The 24,057-nt window shown below is 41.0% G+C and overlaps 1 protein-coding gene across 1 annotated transcript in view; it reads left to right on the top strand.

The window, feature by feature from the left end:
• Window positions 1–24,057, top strand: part of DEGS2 (delta 4-desaturase, sphingolipid 2) — a 55,366-nt gene that overhangs the window by 27,428 nt on the left and 3,881 nt on the right. Inside the window, exon 2 of the mRNA XM_070752422.1 lies at window positions 3,991–4,733. Within this exon, the coding sequence (XP_070608523.1) occupies window positions 3,991–4,733 (743 nt within the window). The remainder of the gene's footprint in view (window positions 1–3,990; window positions 4,734–24,057) is intronic.

Genomic DNA, 24,057 nt, shown 5'->3' on the forward strand with positions numbered 1-24,057 from the left:
CCCCTAATAGCACAATATAGTTTAGCATTAAGCAATAGTAAATTAGTATTTTTTCACTTTCCGAAGAGACTTTGCAGCAGAGGCGGAGTAACGACACGGACACAAGAGCTGGATTTAAAACTGGGTCATTTTTATTAATTAAATTTGCATAATTTATTTAAATAAATTTGCATACATTAACTATAACCCTAAACAAGGACCCGCAGGGTCAAACAATTGCTTCTGGGGCGGAAAATGACGTCAGAAAAACTTCCGGGGCAACTATGGGCGTAGCTCCATGCTGATCCAGGTGAGGGGCCATGCCCTCACCTGACTCACTGCCATGCACTTGCATGTGGGAGGTCCCGCCGTCTATCCCATACAAGGGGAAAGCAATGGGCGGGACCCAAAGACAGGTTCCCCCAATTGCTCAGGTCGCTTCCACCACAAGCCTTTGGAGAGAATCTGTTAATCATCCCCAAAGACGCCCAACGGAGAACACGCAGTTGCTAAACCACCACCCAGTTTTCCGCCTCTAACCTGCCTACCCAAATCTCATGCATCTAGACACACACACACACCTTCTTATGTAATGAAAAAAAAATGTGCTACTTACTTTTTAGTTATTTTGGTAAACGCATGAAAGCCCATTCCCCCCCCAAGAAACCCATACTGTTTTGTGTAAGCTAGGATCTCTAATGCTGAGATTAGCTCACAAGCCCAAGCCTTTTTGTTACCTGCAGCCTACTAAAGCGGCAGTGCTTAGTAGGCTGCTGCCAAAACCTCAGATAAATAAATATTGTATGATTGTAATCTCAGTATATTATCTATACTATATGTGTTTCACCAGATACACAGATATGAATAGAGCTTTTCCAGGATTTGTAGCTGGACTTATGTACCGTTTTATAGATTATACACCAAACATTGCTCAGAATGAGTTTGCATGGCAGATAGAGACCAACAATCCCCTCTGCTATTTTCATTCCATTACCAAAAAGCAAAGTAAAATAAACATTGAAAAGTGGCAGGGAAACCGGTTTAATGAAGACTAGGGGAGACATGATAGCAGTGTTAATGTCTCAGGGGCCACCACAAACAAGAGGGAGTGAAGCTATTCTCCAAAACATGGTAGGACAAGAAGCAATGGGTGGAAACTAAACAAGGAGAGAAGCAACCTAGAACTAGAGAGGAAGTTTCTGACAGAACAATTTTACAACTGCCTCCAGAAGTTATAAACCCTCCAACACTGGAAGTTTTAAAGAAGATGTTGGATAACTATTTGTCTGAATATGTATAGGGTTTCCTGCCTAAGCAGGGGATGGGCTAGAAGACCTCCAAAGTCCCTTCCAACTCATCTATTCTATTCTATTCTACTCTATTCTACTCTACTCTACTCTACTCTACTCTACTCTTTTGATAATGTATTCACATGTCCTTGAGGGCTTCTTTTTCTTTTCTTTTTTAAAATAATATTTATTGAATATTTACAAATATAAAAGACAATACAAAACAATATGTTGACAAAACAAGATGTTCATGTCATGTGCGTATAATCATCATTTTCAGTAATATCGAACATGCCACATCAAACAGTAACCACAAACACCCCTTCCCCAACCCCTGCTACCAGTTTGCCGCTATATTTTATTTTATTTTCCCGTTTTTTTGTATCAGCGAAATCTTATCTCTTTAAGTTTGTACAATTGTTAATCTCAGTTTTCCTTTTCTAAATGTTATGTTTGGTATTATAACTGTTATAGTTATACAGTATTTGATTTTGGTCTCTGAGAAGGAGTCAGCGAATAAATAAAATATTGCAATTGTTAAATGATTATCTTTGCTCAGTTCTTTGGGGTTTTTTGGTTCAGTCTTGTTTTGTTTTTTATTTTTTTCATTTTATTTTTTTTATCCCCCCCCCCCTTATCTCTCTCCCTTGCGTTGATCCAATTATAGAACTTCTTTTTCATAGCCTTAAAGATGTACAAGTCTCAGTAGCTTAGATCTTGCATTTGGGAGATCAAGGACAATTTTTCGTAGATAGACAAGGCTGAAAGTCTGCAGTGGGGGCAATTTTTCTTCTTTTCTTCTTTATTCTTCTCATTTTGACAGTTGGGGAACCAAAATAAACCAGAAAAACATGAATGAATACTTTCTTCCAAATGATTCTAAAAGTAATTCTTTGCATCAGAGGAAAGGTGGCATCAAGGGGCCATAAAATATATCCTTGAGCTGTACTTGGTGTTCCTGCTATCAGATTCTTCTGTAACATTCTTTCTTAATCTTTGCCACAGGATTATGGAGTTATAATGTGCTACATTGTCTTGGCATCTTGTTTTGGTGTCCGCTTTGTAAGTTTATTTTCCAAGTATATACTTGGCCTCTTTTTAAAACCTAAGAGGGAAAGTGTTTAGTTACAGAATTGTAGCGGAGGTTTTAGGTCTAGAACTACATTTCATTTTAATCCAAGTTAAAACTAATTTTCAAAATAACTATTGCTTATTTAAAGTGACAAATCGTAAGACAAGTTAAAAATATATGTAATTAATGGGGAAATGGAACCAAACAATTAAATACTGTAATTTTTGGACTATAAGATGCTCTGGACTGTAAAACACACATTAGCTTCAGAGGAGGAAAACAAGAAAAAATATCAGGCTCTACCTTCGTGGCCCGTTAGCTGTGTCCCACTGTGGCCTGTTCACTGCCACTGCAGTCTATTTGCCACCACTGCGGCCTGATTGGTGCCATGACCTGTTCACCACCAATCGCTGCAAACCAGCGGCAAGAGGGGCAATAGATGGCAGCAGCGATCTCCGCCACCTAGAACAGCTGATTGGCACTGCACCAACCCCCTCCCCCGTTCCACAACATTTGCTCTATGAGATGCACAGACATTCCCACCCACTTTTTTGGGGCGGGGGCAGTGCCTCTTATAGTCCAAAAAAATACATTAATCAGATTATAGGATCTTACAGATCGTGTTGGAAGATCCCAAGGAAGGATTTGAAGGGATGTGATGGAACAACTTTGCCGAAACTAAGCAGGACTCGATTCAACCATTATTTGACTAGGAGACTGCCTGGAATGTGGACTCTATAACCGAAAGACTGAATGTTACTACAGAATAAAAGAGTTCCTCATATAAATGGAAAGGTGGCCTTGAACTTTGTTGTTGTTTTCTTATTTTGATCATACGAGCATGTGATTTTCAAACAAGGTGGTTTACAGTATAACCGCTTTTATTCTTTCTGTCACATGGGCAGAGGTGGGCTGCTAAGGTGAAACGGTGATGTGTGTTCGACCCATGGCTCTGAGTGCTAGCGGAGTCCAGCGCAATTCTGCTACTGCATCTGGGCAGGTAACGAAATCGCGCGTGGACACACAGGTGCGCTACGGGCACACCTGTGTGTCCGCATGAGATTTCGCTACCTGCCCAGGTGCAGTATTTTGCTATCTGCCCAGGTAGCAGAATTGTGCTGGACTCCGCTAGCACTCAGAGGCACGAGGGCAAGCACATGTCACCATTCCACCTTAGCAGCCAACGTCTGCACATGGGTGTAATAATTCTTCTTCTTCTTCTTCTTCTTCTTCTTCTTCTTCTTATTATTATTATTATTATTATTATTATTATTACTATTACTATTATTATTATTTATTAGATTTGTATGCCGCCCCCTCCGCAGACTCGGGGCGTTTCACAACAACAACAGAAACAATATACTGTATTACAAATCCAATAATTAAAAAATCATTTAAAAACCCCTTATTAAAAAACAAAACATACACACAAACATACCATGCATAACTTGTATAGGCCTGGGGGGAAAGGAATATCTCAATTCCCCCATGCCTGACGACAGAGGTGGGTTTTAAGGAGCTTGCGAAAGGCAATTATGTGAAACTGACAGTCAGAGGAATGGTGGTATGACTTTGCTGGGCTAGATGAACCTTTAAAAAAAAAAACCTGTTCTCAACTACCTTTAATACCATTTTTCTTTCCTCCCTCAGCCAGATATCCAGCCATCAAGTCTTTAATGGGTTCAGATCCCCATTTAAAATGGATCGTGACAGCAATGGTAATCACTCAGCTTCTTGCCTGCTCCCTGATGAAAAATTTAGCCTGGAAATGGGTTTTCTTCTGGGCTTACAGTTTTGGTGGCTGCATCAACCATTCCCTAACACTAGCAATCCATGACATCTCTCACAATGTTGCCTTTGGCAACAAGAAGGTCAAGTACAATAGGTGGTTTGCAGTCTTTGCAAACTTGCCTGTTGGATTACCTTACTCCGCCTCTTTCAAGAAGTACCACGTTGATCACCATCGATACCTTGGCGGGGATGCTTTGGACGTGGACATGCCTACTGATTTTGAGGGCTGGTTCTTCTGTACTCCATTTCGGAAGCTAATTTGGATTGCCCTCCAACCATTGATTTACACTTTGAGGCCACTATATGTCAACCCTAAAGCAATTACTGTGATGGAAATATTTAATGCTCTGGTACAATTCTCTATTGACCTTACAATCTATTATTTGTGGGGTTTGAAGCCTATTGTTTATTTAATAGCAGGAACGTTCCTGGCCATGGGTTTGCACCCTATTTCTGGGCATTTCATAGCAGAGCATTACATGTTTTTGAAAGGATATGAGACATATTCGTACTATGGACCCCTCAACTGGATCACCTTTAATGTTGGCTATCATATGGAACACCATGATTTCCCCAGCATTCCAGGATCTAGGCTGCCAATGGTAAGCATTAATATTTCCTCTTTTAAATGTTTCAAACTGTTTGTGTACATTGCTTATTACACTTCTTTGAAGTTCCTATTATGTCATGTGACATAATAGGGGGGGGAAGAATAACAGAATTAAAGCATGCAGAGTGAAATATTAAAAGACAGTTGATATAGCTTCTGACACCAAAATGTGATTTGGAATGACAGGGAAAGTTATAGATATTAATAATTACACAGGGGAACAATTTGCAATACAATTTCTGTTGAGTTTGATTTTTGAGCTTTTTAATAGTTAATTAGCATGCTGGTTTCAAAACTGTAGTTAGTTTTCTTCTACCACATCAAGTTTTTTCTCTACACCTTATATATATAATATAGTTAATTAGGCAACATGAGCATCAAATTACATTTTTTACATAGCTATCTTATTCCCAGAAAATCTTTGTGCAGTCAGTGATGAGCAGGGTGAGCGATTGCACCAAAAATTGAAAGTCATAGAGGGATAGTATAAAGGTAGATGGGATGTACATATCTTAGCTAATTATTGTTGGAACATCAAGCAAGAATGTCCACAGATTAAACAGTCTAAAAAAGAGCTATAAGTGAAAAAGAAGTATCTTAATATGTATAATTACTGTTCGATTAAAAAAACCAACTACAGTCATACCTCGTCTTACGAACCTAATTGGTTCCAGGGGGAGGTTCGTAAGACGAAAGGTTCGTAAGACGAAACATTGTTTCCCATAGGAAACAATGTAAAGTCAATTAATCCGTGCAACCAAAAAAACAACCCCGTAAAAAAACGCTGCCGCCCGGCTGTCACCTTTTAAAACAGCCTGGGGGCGCCAAATGCCAAACCCGAACTTCCGGGTTCGGCATTCGGGAGGCCGCTGAGAAGCCCCCAGGCTGTTTTAAAAGGTGACAGCCGGGCGGCGGGGCTTCCCAGCAGCCTCCGAATGCCGAACGCGGAAGTTCGGGTTTGGTGTTCGGCTTCGGGAGGCTGCTGGGAAGCCGCCCGGCTGTTTTAAAAGGTCGCGGCCGGGCTGGGGGACTTCCCAGCAGCCTCCCGAACCCCGAACTTTTGCCAAACTTCCGGGTTTGGGGTTCGGGAGGCTGCCGAGAAGCCCCCCAGCCCGGCTGCGACCTTTTAAAACAGCTGAGCGGCTTCCCAGCAGCTTCCTGAAGCCGAACGCCAAACCCGAACTTCCGTGTTCGGTGTTCGGAGGCTGCTGGAAAGCCGCGCGGCTGTTTTAAAAGGTGACAGCCGGGCTGGGAGGCTTCCCAGCAACCTCCCGAACCCCAAACCCAGAAGTTCGGCAAAAGTTCAGGGTTCGGGAGGTTGCTGGGAAGTCCCCCAGCCAGGCTGTGACCTTTTAAAACAGCCGGGCGGCTTCCCAGCAGCTTCCCGAAGCCGAACGCCAAACCCAAACTTCCGCGTTCGCCGTTCGGAGGCTGCTGGAAAGCCGCGCGGCTGTTTTAAAAGGTGACAGTCGGGCTGGGGGGCTTCCCTGCAGCCTCCCGAACCCTGAACCCGGAAGTTTGGCAAAAGTTCGGGGTTCGGGAGGCTGCTGGGAAGTCCCCCCAGCCCGGCTGCGACCTTTTAAAACAGCCGGGCGGCTTCCCAGCAGCCTCCCGAAGCCGAACGCCAAACCCGAACTTCCACGTTCGGCGTTCGGCGGCTGCTGGGAAGCCACCCAGCTGTTTTAAAAGGTCGCAGCCGTGCTGGGGGGCTTCCCAGCAGCCTCCCGAACTGAACCCAGGGTTCAGAAAAATTTTGCCTCTTCTTACGAACTTTTTTCGAGTTACGAACTGGCGTTCGGGAGGCTGCTGCGATGCCCCGCCGCCCGGCTGTCACCTTTTAAAACAGCCGTGGGGCTTCCCAGCAGCTTCCCGAATGCTGGTTTGTAACTCGAAAAAAGTTCGTAAGAAGAGGCAAAATTTTTCTGAACTCCGGGTTCGTATCACGAGTTGTTCGTAAGACGAGGGGTTCGTATCTTGAGGTACCACTGTATTTTTATGAACGCAATTTAACTTGCAGTAACTATAATAGCCTTTGTATGAATAAAATTATTCTTTGTAACCAGTATATTTGGTAAGTTTTTACTTTACTTTCCTTTATATGCACAATTTGTATGACATTTGAGGGTATCCTGTAGTTGATGTGATAGACAAAAACTGTGGTTATTTTTGGATCCAGTGGCCAAAAGTTAGTTGAAAACAAGTCACAGATTTAAGATAATGAAATTGCTGTTCCCCAGTGTTATCTGTGTGAAATCGGATGTATGATAAGTAATGTTTCCCCCCCCCCCCACTTGATTATAAGTGAAATGTCAAGTCAATATGGCTACTTTTGACACTTTCCTCTGTCCATATTTAATGGGAGGCTGATAGAGTATGAACACGTATCAATGTACATACTTTGAGACATATGCCGTAATTCACTTGTTCTTCCTCCTCATCTTCCTTTACATTTTTCCTCTTCAACTGACAGCTTCTTGATTTCGTTTATTGTTTTTCACTAGGAATTATTGGTGAATAATATATTCTCAAATCTGAACTAGGGATATGTGTTAGGGCTGCCTTCTGTTCTAAGATATAAATTTCATTTTATACAGAATTGCACTGGGGTTGGGGGTTGAACTTGTTCTCTATCCTTCGGTGAGTCATCTGCACATATTTTTACACACCCTTCCGAAGGAAAATAGCACACCTCTGCCCTATATTGCATACCAATCCCTGCAAACAACCACGTACACACACACCAGTATGTAACGTCCACACTATAATATTATTTGTATAACCTCTCTTAAAAAGTAGCTAACTTTCAAGAATGAAACATTAATTTTTGCTTGTTTTACTAGACAAAAAAAAATTCCCCACAATTTACAGCAACTTGCAATTACAATTGCATCTGTGGTCCCTCCCCACAGAATACAATACAATGCATTTTAATTTTGCTTGTGGAATCTATGCTGCAAGCCCCCATTTATATTAGCATATAAGGGTCTATGTCGTGTGAGGTTTCACACAACATAGACCCTTATATGCTAATATAAATGGGGGCTTGCAGCATAGATTCCACAAGCAAAATTAAAATGCATTGTATTGTATTCTGTAAAGCCGCTGAGTTGTAGTGTATATGGAGACTAATATAGCCATCATTGTATATTTCATTTTCAAATATTTATTTATTTATTAATTTATTAATTAGATTTGTATGCCCCCCTTCTCCGTAGAATCGGGACGGCTAACAACAGCAAAAAGACAATATGAACAAATCTAATACTAAAAGTAATGTAAACCACCACCCCCAGTTTAAGAAACCAATCATACATACAGACATACCATGCATAAATTTTATAAGCCTAGTGGGAAGGGAATATCTCAATTCCCCCATGCCTGACGACAGAGGTGGGTTTTAAGGAGCTTACAAAAGGCAAGGAGGGTGGGGGCAACTCTAATCTCTGGGGGGAGTTGGTTCCAGAGGGTTGGGGCCGCCACAGATAAGGCTCTTCCCCTGGGTCCTGTCAAATGACATTGTTTAGTCGACAGGACCCGGAGAAGGCCAACTCTGTGGGACCTAACTGGTCGCTGGGATTCGAGCGGCAGAAGACGGTCCCAGAGATATTCTGGTCCGATGCCATGAAGGGCTTTATAGGTCATAACCAACACTTTGAATTGTGATCGGCAACCAATGCAGACTGCGATCAGCAACCAATGCAGACTGCGGAGTGTTGGTGTGACATAGGCATATTTAGGAAGGCCCATGATAGCTCTCGCAGCTGCATTCTGCACAATCTGAAGTTTCCGAACAGTTTTCAAAGGTAGCCCCATGTAGAGAGCGTTACAGTACTCGAGCCTCGAGGTGATGAGGGCATGAGTGACTGTGAGCAGTGAGTCCAGGGCCAAGTAGGGCCGCAACTGGTGCACCAGGCGGACCTGGGAAAACGCCCCCCTCGCCACAGCTGAAAGATGTTTCTCTAATATGAGCTGTGGATCAAAGAGGACACCCAAGTTGCGGACCCTCTCCGAGGGAGTTAATGATTCCCCCCCCAGGGTAATGGACGGACAGATGGGATTGTCCTTGGGAGGCAAAACCCACAGCCACTCCATCTTTTCAGGGTTGAGTTTGAGTCTGTTGACACCCATCCAGACCCCAACAGCCTCCAGACACCGGCACATCACTTCCACTGCTTCGCTGACTGGACAAGGGGTGGAGATGTAAAGCTGGATATCATCTGCATATTGATGATACCTCACCCCATGCCCTTGGTTGATCTCACCCAGCAGTTTCATGTATAGTCTGGTCTGTCTCTTCATGATTAAAGTGTAGGTGGGTTTTAGCTAGCAAGTGAGTCCTTTCTAACTTCTACCATTGTTGCTGTGAGACTTTTGTATAGAAACATAGAAGACTGATGGCAGAAAAGTCCTCATGGTCCATCTAGTCTGCCCTTATACTACTTCCTGTATTTTATCTTAGGATGGATATATGTTTATCCCAGGCATGTTTAAATTCAGTTACTGTGGATTTACCAAACACATCTGCTGGAAGTTTGTTCCAAGGATCTACTACTCTTTCAGTAAAATAATATTTTCTCATGTTGCTTTTGATCTTTCCCCCAACTAACTTCAGATTGTGTCCCATTGTTCTTATGTTCACTTTCCTATTAAAAACACTTCCCACTTGAACCTTATTTAACCCTTTAACATATTTAAATGTTTCGATCATGTCCCCCCTTTTCCTTCTGTCCTCCAGACTATACAGGATGAGTTCATTAAGTCTTTCCTGATACGTTTTATGCTTTATGCTTAAGACCTTCCACCATTCTTGTAAATACATGGGCTAGGAACCTGGCACGTGCCAAGGGAATTAATGATTTCTCTGAAGTATTGGGAGTTGAGGGGTACCACTCTAGAAAGCCTATTACAAACCATGCCTTTTCTCTTTTCTTAATATTTTTTTTATTTTTAACACACATACAGATATACAATGTATTTTCTCTGAACAGAGTATCGCTTGAATCAAAGTTTTATACAGCTTATAATATCCTCATACACAATTTTTATATACTGTATTTCCAATTTCTACCATAATATTTGTTCTCTATGATTTTTACTTCTATTTACCACCTACTTCTTTCCTAACATTTAAACAATACAGTGGAACCCCGACATAAGAGCTGCTCTACTTAAGAGCAACTCGAGATAAGAGCTGGGAGGGGAGAGATATTTTTGTTCTACTTACAAGCCCAAATTCGAGATACAAGCGCCAAGGAGCTGTCTCCTGAAGCCAAACGCTAACTTCCGCGTTCGGCTTCAGGAGACAGCTGCGAAGCGGCGCACGTGTTTTAAAAGGTTGCAGCCGGCCTGGGGGGCTCGGGGGGGGTGCTTGCAGCTTTCTTTCTTGCTCTTTTTCTTTCTCTCTTTTACCTTCCCTTCCTCTATTTCTTCTTTTCTTTCTCCTTCCCACCTTCTTCCCTCCCTCCCTCCCTTCACTCATTCCTCTCTTACTCTCCCCTTTCATAAGTTTCCTTGCTTCCTTCCTCTGTTCCTGTCCCTTCCCCCTTTCTTTCTTTCTTTCTTTCTTTCTTGCTCTTTTTCTTTCTCTCTTTTACCTTCCCTTCCTCTATTTCTTCTTTTCTTTCTCCTTCCCACCTTCTTCCCTCCCTCCCTCCCTTCACTCATTCCTCTCTTACTCTCCCCTTTCATAAGTTTCCTTGCTTCCTTCCTCTGTTCCTGTCCCTTCCCCCTTTCTTTCTTTCTTTCTTTCTTTCTTTCTTTCTTTCTTTCTTTCTTTCTTGCTCTTTTTCTTTCTCTCTTTTACCTTCCCTTCCTCTATTTCTTCTTTTCTTTCTCCTTCCCACCTTCTTCCCTCCCTCCCTCCCTTCACTCATTCTTCTCTTACTCTCCCCTTTCATAAGTTTCCTTGCTTCCTTCCTCTGTTCCTGTCCATTCCCTCTTTCCTTCCTTCCTTCCCACCCTCCGTCCATTCATTCACCCATTCCTCTCTTGATCGCTTAAAGCCGGTCCCTGGTGCAAAAAGGGTTGGGGACCTCTGTCCTACAGGATTGGGTGGCAGAGAAGTTGAACATATGTAAATTTAAAAGTTTAAGAAAGTTTACAAGTTAAGTGAAAGAAACTTCATTATTCATTTATATGTACATGTACATTTCTTCATTAAAAACATGTCTTTCTGCATAATTTAGACTAACTTTGTGAGTTTTTTTAGGGCTGGAACCAATTAAAATTATTTACATTAATTCCTATGGGGAAAAGTTGTTCGAGATAAGAGCTGCTCGACTTAAGAGCCCAGGTCCGGAACGAATTAAACTCGTATCTCGAGGTACCACTGTATTACCATTTGCCCTTACCCCAAAACTTTCTTATTCCCTTGTCTAGTTAACACCCTTTAAAAGCAGTCCTTTCCATTTTAATTTCTAATTTCTCATTTGTTATAATAAAATAAAATTCCATTTACTTTTCAGTACCTTTTCCATTTAACTTCATAAATAATAAGTTTCTTTAAACTTAATTATTACATCTCCTTTTTCACCTACCCAGCATCATCTTCATCCAAATATTGCTCCCACATATATATACAGTATCTCAAACATTTCCCTCTTTCCATTTCATTCATTATATCATCTTCTTATTCCAATATTACAGTTACACTTGTTAATTATAATACAATACATTTTATCGTAATTCCCATTTTTCTTTCCTTGATCGAAACATTTAAATATGTTAAAGGGTTAAATAAAGTTCAGGAGGGAAGTGTTTTCAATACGAAAGTGAACACAAGAACAAGGGGGCACAGTCTGAGGTTAGCAAGTAGGATGCTTGGCTGCATAGCTAGAGGTATAACAAGCAGGAAGAGGGAGATTGGCAATAGGAGTAGGAAATAGGAGTAGGAAAGGCAAGTAGGAGTAGGAAAGGCAAGTAGGATGCTTGGCTGCATAGCTAGAGGTATAACAAGCAGGAAGAGGGAGATTGTGATCCCCTTATATAGAGCGCTGGTGAGACCACATTTGGAGTACTGTGTTCAGTTCTGGAGACCTCACCTACAAAAAGATATTGACAAAATTGAACGGGTCCAAAGACGGGCTACAAGAATGGTGGAAGGTCTGAAGTATAAAACGTATCAGGAAAGACTTAATGAACTCAATCTGTATAGTCTGGAAGACAGAAGGAAAAGGGGGGACATGATCGAAACATTTAAATATGTTAAAGGGTTAAATAGGGTTCAGGAGGGAAGTGTTTTTAACAGGAAAGTGAACACAAGAACAAGGGGACACAATCTGAAGTTAGTTGGGGGAAAGATCAAAGGCAACATGAGAAAGTATTATTTTACTGAAAGAGTAGTAGATCCTTGGAACAAACTTCCAGCAGACGTGGTTGGTAAATCCACAGTAACCGAATTTAAACATGCCTGGGATAAACATATATCCATTGTAAGATAAAATACAGGAAATAGTAAAAGGGCAGACTAGATGGACCATGGGGTCTTTTTCTGCCGTCAGTCTTCTATGTTTCTATGTTTCTATTGTGATCCCGCTTTATAGAGCGCTGGTGAGACCCCATTTGGAATACTGTGTTCAGTTCTGGAGACCTCACCTACAAAAAGATATTGACAAAATTGAACGGGTCCAAAGACGGGCTACAAGAATGGTGGAAGGTCTTAAGCATAAAACGTATCAGGAAAGACTTAATGAACTCAATCTGTATAGTCTGGAGGACAGAAGGAAAAGGGGGGACATGATCGAAACATTTAAATATATTAAAGGGTTAAATAAGGTTCAGGAGGGAAGTGTTTTTAATAGGAAAGTGAACACAAGAACAAGGGGACACAATCTGAAGTTAGTTGGGGGAAAGATCAAAAGCAACATGAGAAAATATTATTTTACTGAAAGAGTAGTAGATCCTTGGAACAAACTTCCAGCAGACATGGTAGATAAATCCACAGTAACTGAATTTAAACATGCCTGGGATAAACATATATCCATCCTAAGATAAAATACAGAAAATAGTATAAGGGCAGACTAGATGGACCATGAGGTCTTTTTCTGCCGTCAGACTTCTATGTTTCTATGTTTCTAGTTGGGGAAAAGATCAGAAGTAACGTGAGAAAATATTATTTTACTGAAAGTGCAGTAGATGCTTGGAACAAACTTCCAGCAGACGTGGTTGGTAAATCCACAGTAACTGAATTTAAACTTGCCTGGGATAAACATATATCCATCCTAAGATAAAATACAGGAAATAGTATAAGGGCAGACTAGATGGACTGTGAGGTCTTTTTCTGCGGTCAATCTTCTATGTTTTTATGTTTCTGTAAAGCATGGTAAAGTGGTATATAAGTCTAAGTGCTATTGCTATCCCTTCAGAAAATCTTGTCTTTGGACACACCCTTGCAGACTTTCTCATACACCTTTGTTTACACCTTTATGGTGTAGAATAAAAGAGCAACCTAGCTTTAATCTAGATACTTTTTGGTAATGATTCATCTTCACCTTTCATAAGCATTCTTGTTATGGGATGAAAGACCGTGGGAAACAGGCCAAGGGAATCGCTCAGATAAGAAACAGCATAGCTAACATCTGGAGAGGGCAGCCAAGAGGCTCAGAAGAAATTGGTGATTCAAACAGGTTTCATATTTGTAACAAAATAGGTAATCTATTAAAGAAGTAAGAGCCTTGTGAGAGACATTCTCATTCATTTAATTAGTGTTTTTACATAAATAGGAACAAACCAATCAATTTTTTCCAGAACATAAAAAACATTGAAACATTGTCCTAATAAAAAATGGTGGAAGGTCTGAAGCATAAAACTTATCAGGAAAGACTTAATGAACTCAATCTGTATAGTCTGGAGGACAGAAGGGAAAGGGGGGGGACATGACTAAAACATTTAAATATGTTAAAGGGTTAAATAAGATTCAGGAGGGAAGTGTTTTCAATAGGAAAGTGAACACAAGAACAAGGGGGCCCAATCTGAGGTTAGTTGGGGGAAAGATCAGAAGTAATGTGAGAAAATATTATTTTACTGAAAGAGCAGTAGATGCTTGGAACAAACTTCCAGCAGACGTGGTTGGTAAATCCACAGTAACTGAATTTAAACATGCCTGGGATAAACATATATCCATCCTAAGATAAAATACAGGAAATAGTATAAGGGCAGACTAGATGGACCATGAGGTCTTTTTCTGCCGTCAATGTTCTATGTTTTTATGTTTCTGTAAAGCACGGTAAAGTGGTATTCTGTATAAGTCTAAGTGCTATTGTTAACCCTTCAGACATTCTTGTCTTTGGACACACCCTTGCAGACTTTCTCCTCCACCTTTGTTTACACCTTTATGGTGTAGAATAAAAGAGCAACCTAGCTTTAATCTAGATATTTTTGGTAATGATTCATCTTCACCTTTCATAAGCATTCTTGTTATGGGATGAAAGATCGTGAGAGACAGGCCAAGGGAACCGCTCAGATAAGAAACAGCATAGCTAACATCTGGAGAGGGCAGCCAAGAGGCTCAGAAGAAATTGGTGATTCAAACAGGTTTCATATTTGTAACAAAATAGGTAACCTATTAAAGAAGTAAGAACCTCATGGGAGACATTCTCATTCATTTAATTAGTGTTTTTACATAAATAGGAACAAACAAATCTATTTTTTTCCGGAACATAAAAAACATTGAAAAATTGTCCTAATAAAAAAGATAGCTTGATTATTTTTATAGAGCCCCAAACATCAGTTTTGGTGATCACTATTTTATTGCTTCAAGGTTACAAGTGCTATTCAGACCCAAACACAATCCAATCAAACCATACACTAACCTTGACAATGGTGTGTGTGTGTGTCCATTTCCCCATGCCTGAGATGAGTTTTGAATGACTTACGAAAGGCGAGGAGGGTGGGGGGAGTTGGTTCCAGAGGGCCGGGGCCACCACAGAGAAGGCTCTTCCCCTGGGTACTGCCAGACACCATTGTTTTGTGGACGGGACCTGGAGAAGGCCAACTCTGTGGGACCTTATTGGCCACTGGGAAGGTGGCCCCGAAGGTATTCTGGTTCGATGCCATGTAGGGCTTTATATAACGCTGGCTGGGGAATTCTGGGAGTCGAAGTCCACCCATCTTCAAACCAACAAGGTTGAAAAATACTGCTCTAAACCTTTACTAAATTCCTTCCCAAACTTCACATTTTTCTGTAAGTTGACCCAAAACATAAAAACAATTGCACTTTGGGGCATGGATACTAATGCCCTCAACCAATTTATTTGGCTGTGACCTGATTAAGAACATAAGAACATAAGAACATAAGAGGAGCCATGCTGAATCAGGCCAAAGCCATTCTGTATCACACAGTGGTCCACCAATTGTCCTTGGGGATCTTGAGCAGAAAGAGAAGGCAAGACCCTCCCTTTCCCTTGACCCCCAACAAATGGTACCCAAGGGAATCCTGCCTGCCTCAACCAACATAGAGGCAGCACTTGGACATCCGTTTCAACAACCACTGATACACTTGCCATCTATGAATCTGTCTAATCCTGCCTTGAAGCTATCAAGACTGACAGCTATCACGACCTCTTCTGGAAGTGAATTCTATAAACCAACGACCCTCTGGGTGAAGAAATATTTCCTGTGATTTGTCCTCACTTTCTTACCTATGAACTTTAGGGAGTGCCCCCTCGTCCTAGTATTGTGTGATAGAGAAAATAATTTTTCTCTATCCACCTTTTCTATCCCATGCATGAGTTTATACACTTCTATATCATACACTTTTATATCACTTATACACTGATTTATTTATTTTATTTTATTTACTGTTAGAGTTGAAAGGGACCATGCAGGTCATCAAGTCCAACCCCCTGCCTTAGCAGGAATCCTAAAGCAACCCAGCCAAGTGGCAGTCCAATCTCCTCTTGAAAATGTCCAGAGTTGGGCAGTTCACTGGTTGATCACTCTGACCATGAGGAAGTTCTTCCTTACCTCTAGGCTGAATCTCTCCTTGGTCAGCTTCCAGCTGTTGTTCCTCGTCCGGCCCTCTGGTGCTCTGGAGAATAGAGTGGCCCCCTCCTCTCTGTGGCAACCCCTCATATACCTGTATACAGCTATCATGTCCCCTCTGGCCCTCCTTTTCACTAGGCTATCCATGCCCAGTTCCCGCAATCTCTCTTCGTAAGTCTTGGTTTCAAGTCTCCTAATCATTTTGGTTGCTCTTTTCTGCACCTTATCCAGAGTTTCAATGTCTCTTTTGAAGTGTGGTGACCAGAACTGGATGCAGTACTCCAGATGTGGTCTGACTAGGGCATAGTAGAGTGGTATTAATACTTCCCTGGTCTTGGAGTGTATCCCCCTGTTGATGCAGCTAAGGATAGTGTTGGCTTTTTTGGCCGCTGCTGCACATTGCTGGCTCATGTTTATTTGATTATCCACCAAGACTCCAAGATCTCTTTTGCAGGCACTACTGCTAAGTGGGGTTTCTCCCAGGCTGTATGTGTGTCTAGGTTTTTTTTTGCCAAGGTGAAGGACTTTGCTCTTGTCGACGTTGAACATCATGTTGTTAGTGTGGGCCCATAGTGTCTAGATCTTTCTGTATTTTGAGCCTGTCCTCTAGGGTGTTGGCTACCCCTGCCAGCTTGGTGTCATCTGCGAATTTGATTAGTTCCCCTTCTACTCCCTCGTCCAGGTCATTGATGAAAATCTTGAAGAGTACAGGGCCCAGGACAGAACCCTATGGTACCCCACTGCCTACCTTCTTCCATGTGGATTTGGAACCGTTGAGGACAATTCGTTGCGTGCGGTTGGACAGCCAATTGTTTATCCATCTGCATGTGTTGTAACCTATCCCGTTTTTTTCCTAATTTGTGGATTAGTGACTTACCATTCTGTCTACCCTGTTTAAAGATGAGACATACACAAAATAGCAGATGCATGGAGGGGAGAAATGAAGATGGTGAGCAATATTGAAGTAAAAAGAGGTTGGGCTTTGAACACAGTCATGTATTCCATGAAAAAACATCTACCTCTGCTTCATTGACTATGCTAAAGCCTTTGATTGCATGGATCACAACAAATTGTGGCAATTTCTTAAAGAGATGGGAGTACCAGACCATCTTATTTGTCTCTTGAGAAACCTATATGCGGATCAAGAAGCAACAGTGAGAACTGGGCACGGAACCACTAATTGCTTCACAATTGGGAAAGGAGACCAACAAGGTTGTATACTGTCCTGCTGCCTATTTAATATAATGAGAAAGGCAGGGCTAGATGAATTACAAACTGGAATTAAGATTGCCAGGGGAAATTCCGACAACTTCAGATATGCAAATGATAACACAATGGCACAAAGTGAAGAGGAACTAAGGAGCCTTTTGAGGCAGGTGAAGAAGGAGAGTTGGCAATGGGAACTGCAGCCAAGAAATTAAAAGACGCTTGCTCCTGGGGAGGAAAGCTATGACAAATCTAGACAGCTTACTGAAAAGCAGAGACATCAATCACCCTGCCAACAAAAGTGTGTATAGTCAAGGCTATAGTTTTCCTAGTTGCAATGTATGGTTGTGAAAGATGTACCATAAGAAAGGCTGAGCGCCAAAGAATTGAGGCCTTTGAATTACGGTGCAGGAGACGACTCTTGTGAGACCCTTGGACTGCAAGGCGATCAGATCAGTCAGTCCTAGAGGAGATCAATTCTGCCTACTCTTTAGAAGGCCAGATCCTAAAGATAAAACTCAAATACCTTGACACCAAATGAGAAGGAAGGACTCTCTGGAGAAGAGCCTAATGCTGGGAAAGATTGAAGGCAAAAAAAGGAGGGGACAACAGAGAATGAGATGACTGGATGAAGTCACTGAAGCAGTAGATGTGAGCTTAAATGGACTTCAGAGGATGGTAGAGAATAGGAGGGCCTACAGCAGTGATGGCGAAACCTTTTTCCATTGAGTGCCAAAAGCATGTGTACACACACTATCATGCCTGTGCGAGTGCCCACACCCATAAATCAATGCCTGGGGAGGGCAAAAATTGCCTCCCCTGCCCTCCCGGAGACCTTCAGGAAGCCAGAAACAGCCCATTTCCCAACCTCTGGTGGGCCTGGTAGGCCCGTTTTTCACCCTTCCCAGGCTCCAGAGGCTTCCTTGGAGCCTGGGGAGAGAAAAACACCCTCCCCCATCCCCCTGGAGACCCTCTGAAGCTGAAAATGCCCTCCCAGAGCTTCCGTGTGAGTCGAAATCAGCTGGTTGGTACGCACATGTGTGCTGGAGCTTAGCTAGGCAACGGCTTGTTTGCCGGCAGATATGGCTCCGCGTGTCACCTGTGGCACTCGTGCCATAGGTTCACCATCACTGGCCTAGAGGAACGTTGTCCATGGTGCCACGATAGGTTAGACACGACTTCACAACTAACTGCAACAACAATGTATTGCCTAGTAAGGCATTTATTAAAGAAAAGCTTTAATAAATATACTGGTATAGCTAGGTCTAGCCACCCTGTAGCATTAATGAGCCGGGGTGGCACAGTAGGTAGAGTGCTGTACTGCAGGCCACTGAAGCTGACTGTAGATCTGAAGGTCAGCGGTTCAAATCTCATCACCGGCTCAAGGTTGACTCAGCCTTCCATCCTTCCGAGGTGGGTAAAATGAGGACCTGGATTGTGGGGGCAAAAGCCTAGCTCTGTTAAAAAGTGCTATTGCTAATATGTTGTAAGCCGTCCTGAGTCTAAGGAGAAGGGCGGCATAAAAATCAAATTAATTAATTAATTGATTAATTAATTGAAATACAGTACATCTCCCACCTTCCAGAAAGTGTTTTTTTTTTGGGGGGGGGGGGAATAGAATAGCAGTACATAGTTTGTGATTAATGTCCCCTTAGTTCTATTCATGAAACATACATAATGGTTTATCCATAGAATACTTATGCACTTCTTTGAACTGGCCTGATATATCAAGCTTCTCACATGGGCCAGTGGTTGCATAACAGCTAAAGTTGCTTATGTGGCTAGTTTATGTCTCAGGGTGTCATGCAAATATACCCACCATCTTAAGAGTCAACTAATTTGCCAATATAAATAAGAGTTTGTTCTCATTCTCCATGGAGTAAGACTAAGAGCCCGATTGCATTAAAAAAGAATGAATAGAGGTCAGGTGTTAAACATTCATAAAACCTTAGAATTCCTTTCTGGGTGATTATTGTTATGTCCCTCAAATTAAGAACTTATGTGGTGCTTCGGGATATTGGGCTTGGTCTATAATAATCAGAAAAAACAAGTACAAAAATCCGACAAACTAGGTTACACTCTAGGTAGGGTGTGTTGTCTGGAAACATTAGATTACATTTTATCACCAATTAACTTGACCTTTCACTTGAAGGACAAAAGCCTGTTGTGTGTAAAAACATAGAACTGGGCACAGCAGAAACAGGGGGCAATTGAAGTCCGTCAGTGCACTGAATTTAAAGGATGGATTTTAAATTGTACTGTTGCTCTTTGGAGTAAATCATGTCTAACCGCTCCCCCCTCTTACCCAATTATGAGGTTTAATGGAAGCTGCACATACTTCTTTTTTAAAAAAATCCAGAAGACTCCCATCTTATCAGCTAGAGTCTGATTGGTCAAACTCATTTAATCTCACCTTCTGATTGGCAAAGATAAATAATTAATGTGTGATCACCTTGCCACCATAAAGAATTTCAAAGCAAACATCTTGTGTGTTTTGATCACTCTACTTAGGCTGAATACCTTTAGCTGTGTAGGCTTCAGGCTTCAATATTCTTAGCAATGGCCCTGTTGGCTGGAGAATTCTGAGCTGAAGTTGAGGAAGACTGAGTTAGGTGCAACTGTATCACTTGATTGGTCCTAAAAATTACTGTATCGCCTTAAAAAATCTGAAGAAAGAGAGGCAGCAATGATATGTTCTGTCCCCATGAAGCACACAACCACACAAGCAGTTTAAAGCAGGACTTTTACTAATACAGTGGTACCTCTACTTAAGAACGCCTCTACTTACAAACTTTTCTAGATAAGAACCGGGTGTTCAAGATTTTTTTGCCTCCTCTCAAGAACCATTTTCCACCGAGCCTGTAAGTGGAAAAGGTAGGGAGAAGCCTCCGTGGGGCCTCTCTAGGAATCTCCTGGGAGGAAACAGGGCCTCCACCCTCCCTGTGGTTTTCCCAATCGCACACATTATTTGCTTTCACATTGATTCCTATGGGAAAAAATTCTTCTTCTTATAAACTTTTCTACTTAAGAACTGGTCACGAAATGAATTAAGTTCGTAAGTAGAGGTACCACTGTGAATCCTTTATTAGTAAAGAATACACACACCAAATTACAACCAGTCTAGTTGGCAAACAATTCGCTGCTAATTAACTTCATTAGCAGTTGGTATTAGTTCAAAGAAGCCCTAAACAATGACGTCCAGTTATTGGACAAGTCTGGTTATCTTACGGAGCTTCTTTGGTTTGGCAAAGTTGCTAGAGTTCAGTCTCTGATAACAAGACATTGACAGAGAAACACAAAACAGATACAGGTATCATGAAACAAACACTGATCAAGATGGCTTTTTCAAAAGTTCCCAGCTGCATGACTCTTCTTAAATAGACTAGGGGAGGGGAGTGGCCAATTAGCCTCAAGTCTTACTCCCCAGTAGACCTCCTCAGGAATAGATTTTTCTGCCTCTTCAGTGATGTTGTAATAGCCATAAACTTGCCTGTTTCAACCACACCTATGGATGCCACTGCTTTCAACAAAGATAAAATTGGGCAAGGCTGAATGTTAGGGATCTAAAACATTACTATGAGTAAGTATGTAGTAACTTTTATCAATTGTGTAATTTTTTGCCTATGAGAACATTTTGGAATTGTGTTGCTCTGTCAATTGTCTTATTCTCCTGTTAAAATTTATTCAAGTAAATTGTCTGGGTAGGGTTAGGAGAGAAAAACTGAAGACTTCTGATTTTTTAAAAAAAATCATTTTTCTCATTCTTGTTTGATCACCTTTTCTCCAAACCCATATCATTTTATCTTTATGATTCCTTAGCTTTTATTTGTCTGACCTCTAGTCCCCAATAGATCCAGTCAGCTTGCATTCTTCTGCTCTTTCGCCTCCCTTTCAAACTTCCCATTTTTTCCCTTCAAAATTTTTATCTACTTTTTTCTAATACAGTACTTGTCTCTTTCTTATTTTACATTAAGTGATTCTTCATTCTTTGAATATGCTGAAATAATACACTTGGTATTAGACAAGTATAACAGATCATTTATACTGTATTATGATACAACCTGGAATTTGAATAATACAACATTTTCATACTTTTAAAAAATAATAGACTAAAAATTATGTCTGTACCTGAAGTTTATGGAGTTATGACAGGATATTTATTTATTAGATTTATTTATTAGATTTGTATGCCGCCGTTCTCTGAAGACTCGGGGCGGCTAACAACAATAAAAAGACAATGTAAACAAATCTAATATTAAAAACAATCTAAAAAAACCCAATTTAAAGAACCACTCATACATACAAGCATACCATGTATAAATTCTATAAGCCTAGGGGGAAGTGAAATTTCAATTCCCCCATGCCTGACGACAGAGGTGGGTTTTAAGGAGCTTGCGAAAGGCAAAATGTAGAGTGATTCCAATTTGTTATTTGTGGCTCGGTCTCAAATTCTACTAGCCATAAAACCTCTGACCCTGTCCCATCTTCCCATCACTTTTTCTACTTTATTTTCATCGATCATAATCATTTTAATTTCCATAATTTAAAATTGAATGTGTTCCACCATGTACCGATATCATTTATTGCTTTTTATGTCTACGGAGAGGGGCTGCATACAAATCTAATAAATAAATAAATGCCTTGTAATCCAATATCAGAGCTGGTCTTAGAAGTGATGCTGAAAGTTGTCATGTTGTCATTCAGACATTCATGTACATTATGGTTTTGACTCTCCATAGACATTAGGCTTAGAACAATACATCAAGGAAAGTGGTATTTAGGTGAAAGAAATACAAGAGACTGTCATGAACAGATCATCCTAAAGTCATTGTTTTGTGTGACAAATCTCCAGCAGAAGCAAAGAGATAATTTAAAACATCTTTCTCTTGCAATGTCTCAATGCATAGAATTTCAGAATTTATTAACGAGGAAGCAGATAAATGTGGATAGTACTCAGGCATGTTTAATTTTCCCACATTCATCAAGTGTGCAGGGTTGCCTGGTGGACTTCTGTTTAGATATAATCTCATCATGGTAGAAAGTTTGAAGATTGGAGAGATTTAATACATATGATAAAGACTTTTTCTGTTGTAGGTTTTCCCCCCCTTGAAGGAGCAGATATGCAGTCTTACTTGACATTATGCTGGATTTGACTTTGCAGATCAATATGGTAGCAACAGGTAGCAATGGCAGCCTATTTCCAGCTGTGAATGCTCCATCAATAAAACTTTTTCCAGGAAAGTTCTGACTATTAATGCTCATTCTTTTGTATCTCCAAGTTAGATAGTTCTAATCCTGTACTTGAAGGAGGTTCAGAAATTAAGCTGACAGATACAGAATATCAGATATTTGCTAGTGGCATATAATACTTATTCTAATTCTAGTTTATTATAATTCTAGTTATTGTTATTATAATTATAATCATTATTCACAAGGGATGCGGTGGCTCACAAAGGTCGGCAGTTCAACGGTTTGACTCCCTAGCACTATGTACACCTGTAACTTAACCTAACCCCCAAAACTTTACCCTTAGGACTATCCACTGTTGATCTCTCCCAATTACTAAGAGGTCAGTAAGGGGCATGCATAAGTGCACCTGAGTGCCTTCCGTCCCCTGTCCTAATGTCTCTCTTTTACTAGTATCATGTATATAAATATTATTATATCTTTGTATACCATCAATATGCACTTGGCAAAACAAACAAGCAAATAAAATAAAATAAACTTGCCCAGCTTCTGCCAACCTAGCAGTTCAAAAGCATGTAAATTTCAAGTACAAAAATAGGGACCACCTTTGGTGGGACGGTAACAGGGTTCCATGCTGGCCACATGACCCTGGAGACGTCTTGAGACAACGCTGGCTCCTTGGCTTTGAAACGGAGATGAAAACCGCCCCCCTAGAATCGGGAGCGACTACCACATATGTGCGAGGGGAACCGTTACCTTTATAACACTAGTTGTCAAGGCAGATTTGTGGATTAATTTTAGATTGCTTATTTAGAACAGACAAATCCTTGGATAGATAAGTAGGTAAGTCCATAGTTAGTTCCCTGCTTATCTGTAGGATCAGCTTCCTATAACTTACAAACTTATACAGTAGCTGAAATAAATCTCACTTTATTGCAAGCATTGGGATCAACTAGGGCAGTGGTTCTCAACCTTTCTAATGCCGCAGCCCCTTAATACAGTTCCTCATGTTGTGGTGACCCCCAACCATAAGTCTAGCACCAATTCTCCCAACAGAGCTTTAAGCTGATTGGTAGGAAGGTCAGAGGGACACCCCCATTGTAAATGCCTGACTCGTCGGATTGTAAAAATATGTTCCAAGGTGCCAGAATGGAAGCGTTAGTTCTTAACACCATGGGAAATTTGTCTTTTCCTATGATCTTAGGCAGTGATGGGCTACCAAAATTTTTACTACCACACTGTGGGCGTGGCTTATGCATTTTGTTTCAATATCTTTTAGTGCAAATTGGATGCTCTGGGGTAGAGCTCCAAATTTTGCTACCGGAATTGCGTTCCTGACCGTTCCCGTAGGAGCCCATCACTGATCTTAGGCGATCCCTGTGAAATGGTCATTCGACCCCCAAAGGGGTCCTGACCCCCATGTTGAGAACCACTGAACTAGGGCAAACCACTGAACTAGATTATTGTTCTTTTAGTGGTTCTTTCCTTTATGATCTCTGTTCCTAGAGACACAGACTTCTCCATCCTTGGCTTGTTTTAAGAAGTAGTAACTAATTAAGAGTACAATTATTTTTATACTCAAACTTTCATCTTCTAAAAGTTTTTATATTGGATATTTTTATTGCTCTGAGTGTTTTATAAGCTCTTTTGATATTTTGGTATTATATGATAGCTGAATTTTATTTAGGATAACCCTTATTGTAGTTGGTATTATTGGAGTCTTGTTTATAAATAGACAAAACTCCATCACAGATAAAAACAGTTACGGTATGTTAGTCAAGTTATCTTAAAGTCAGCATATTGTAGGAGTTGCACTCTACCTGAGAGAAACTTTTTATGGAAAACATATAGGAGACATCCGTGACCATAAATGCAAATTACTTTCAATTTGAACAAATTTAAGTGGATGTTATACCTAGTCTACGGAAAGGGGCGGCATACAA

This window comes from Erythrolamprus reginae, chromosome 1 (assembly GCF_031021105.1).
Source record: "Erythrolamprus reginae isolate rEryReg1 chromosome 1, rEryReg1.hap1, whole genome shotgun sequence".
Classification (NCBI taxonomy): Eukaryota; Metazoa; Chordata; class Lepidosauria; order Squamata; family Dipsadidae; genus Erythrolamprus; species Erythrolamprus reginae.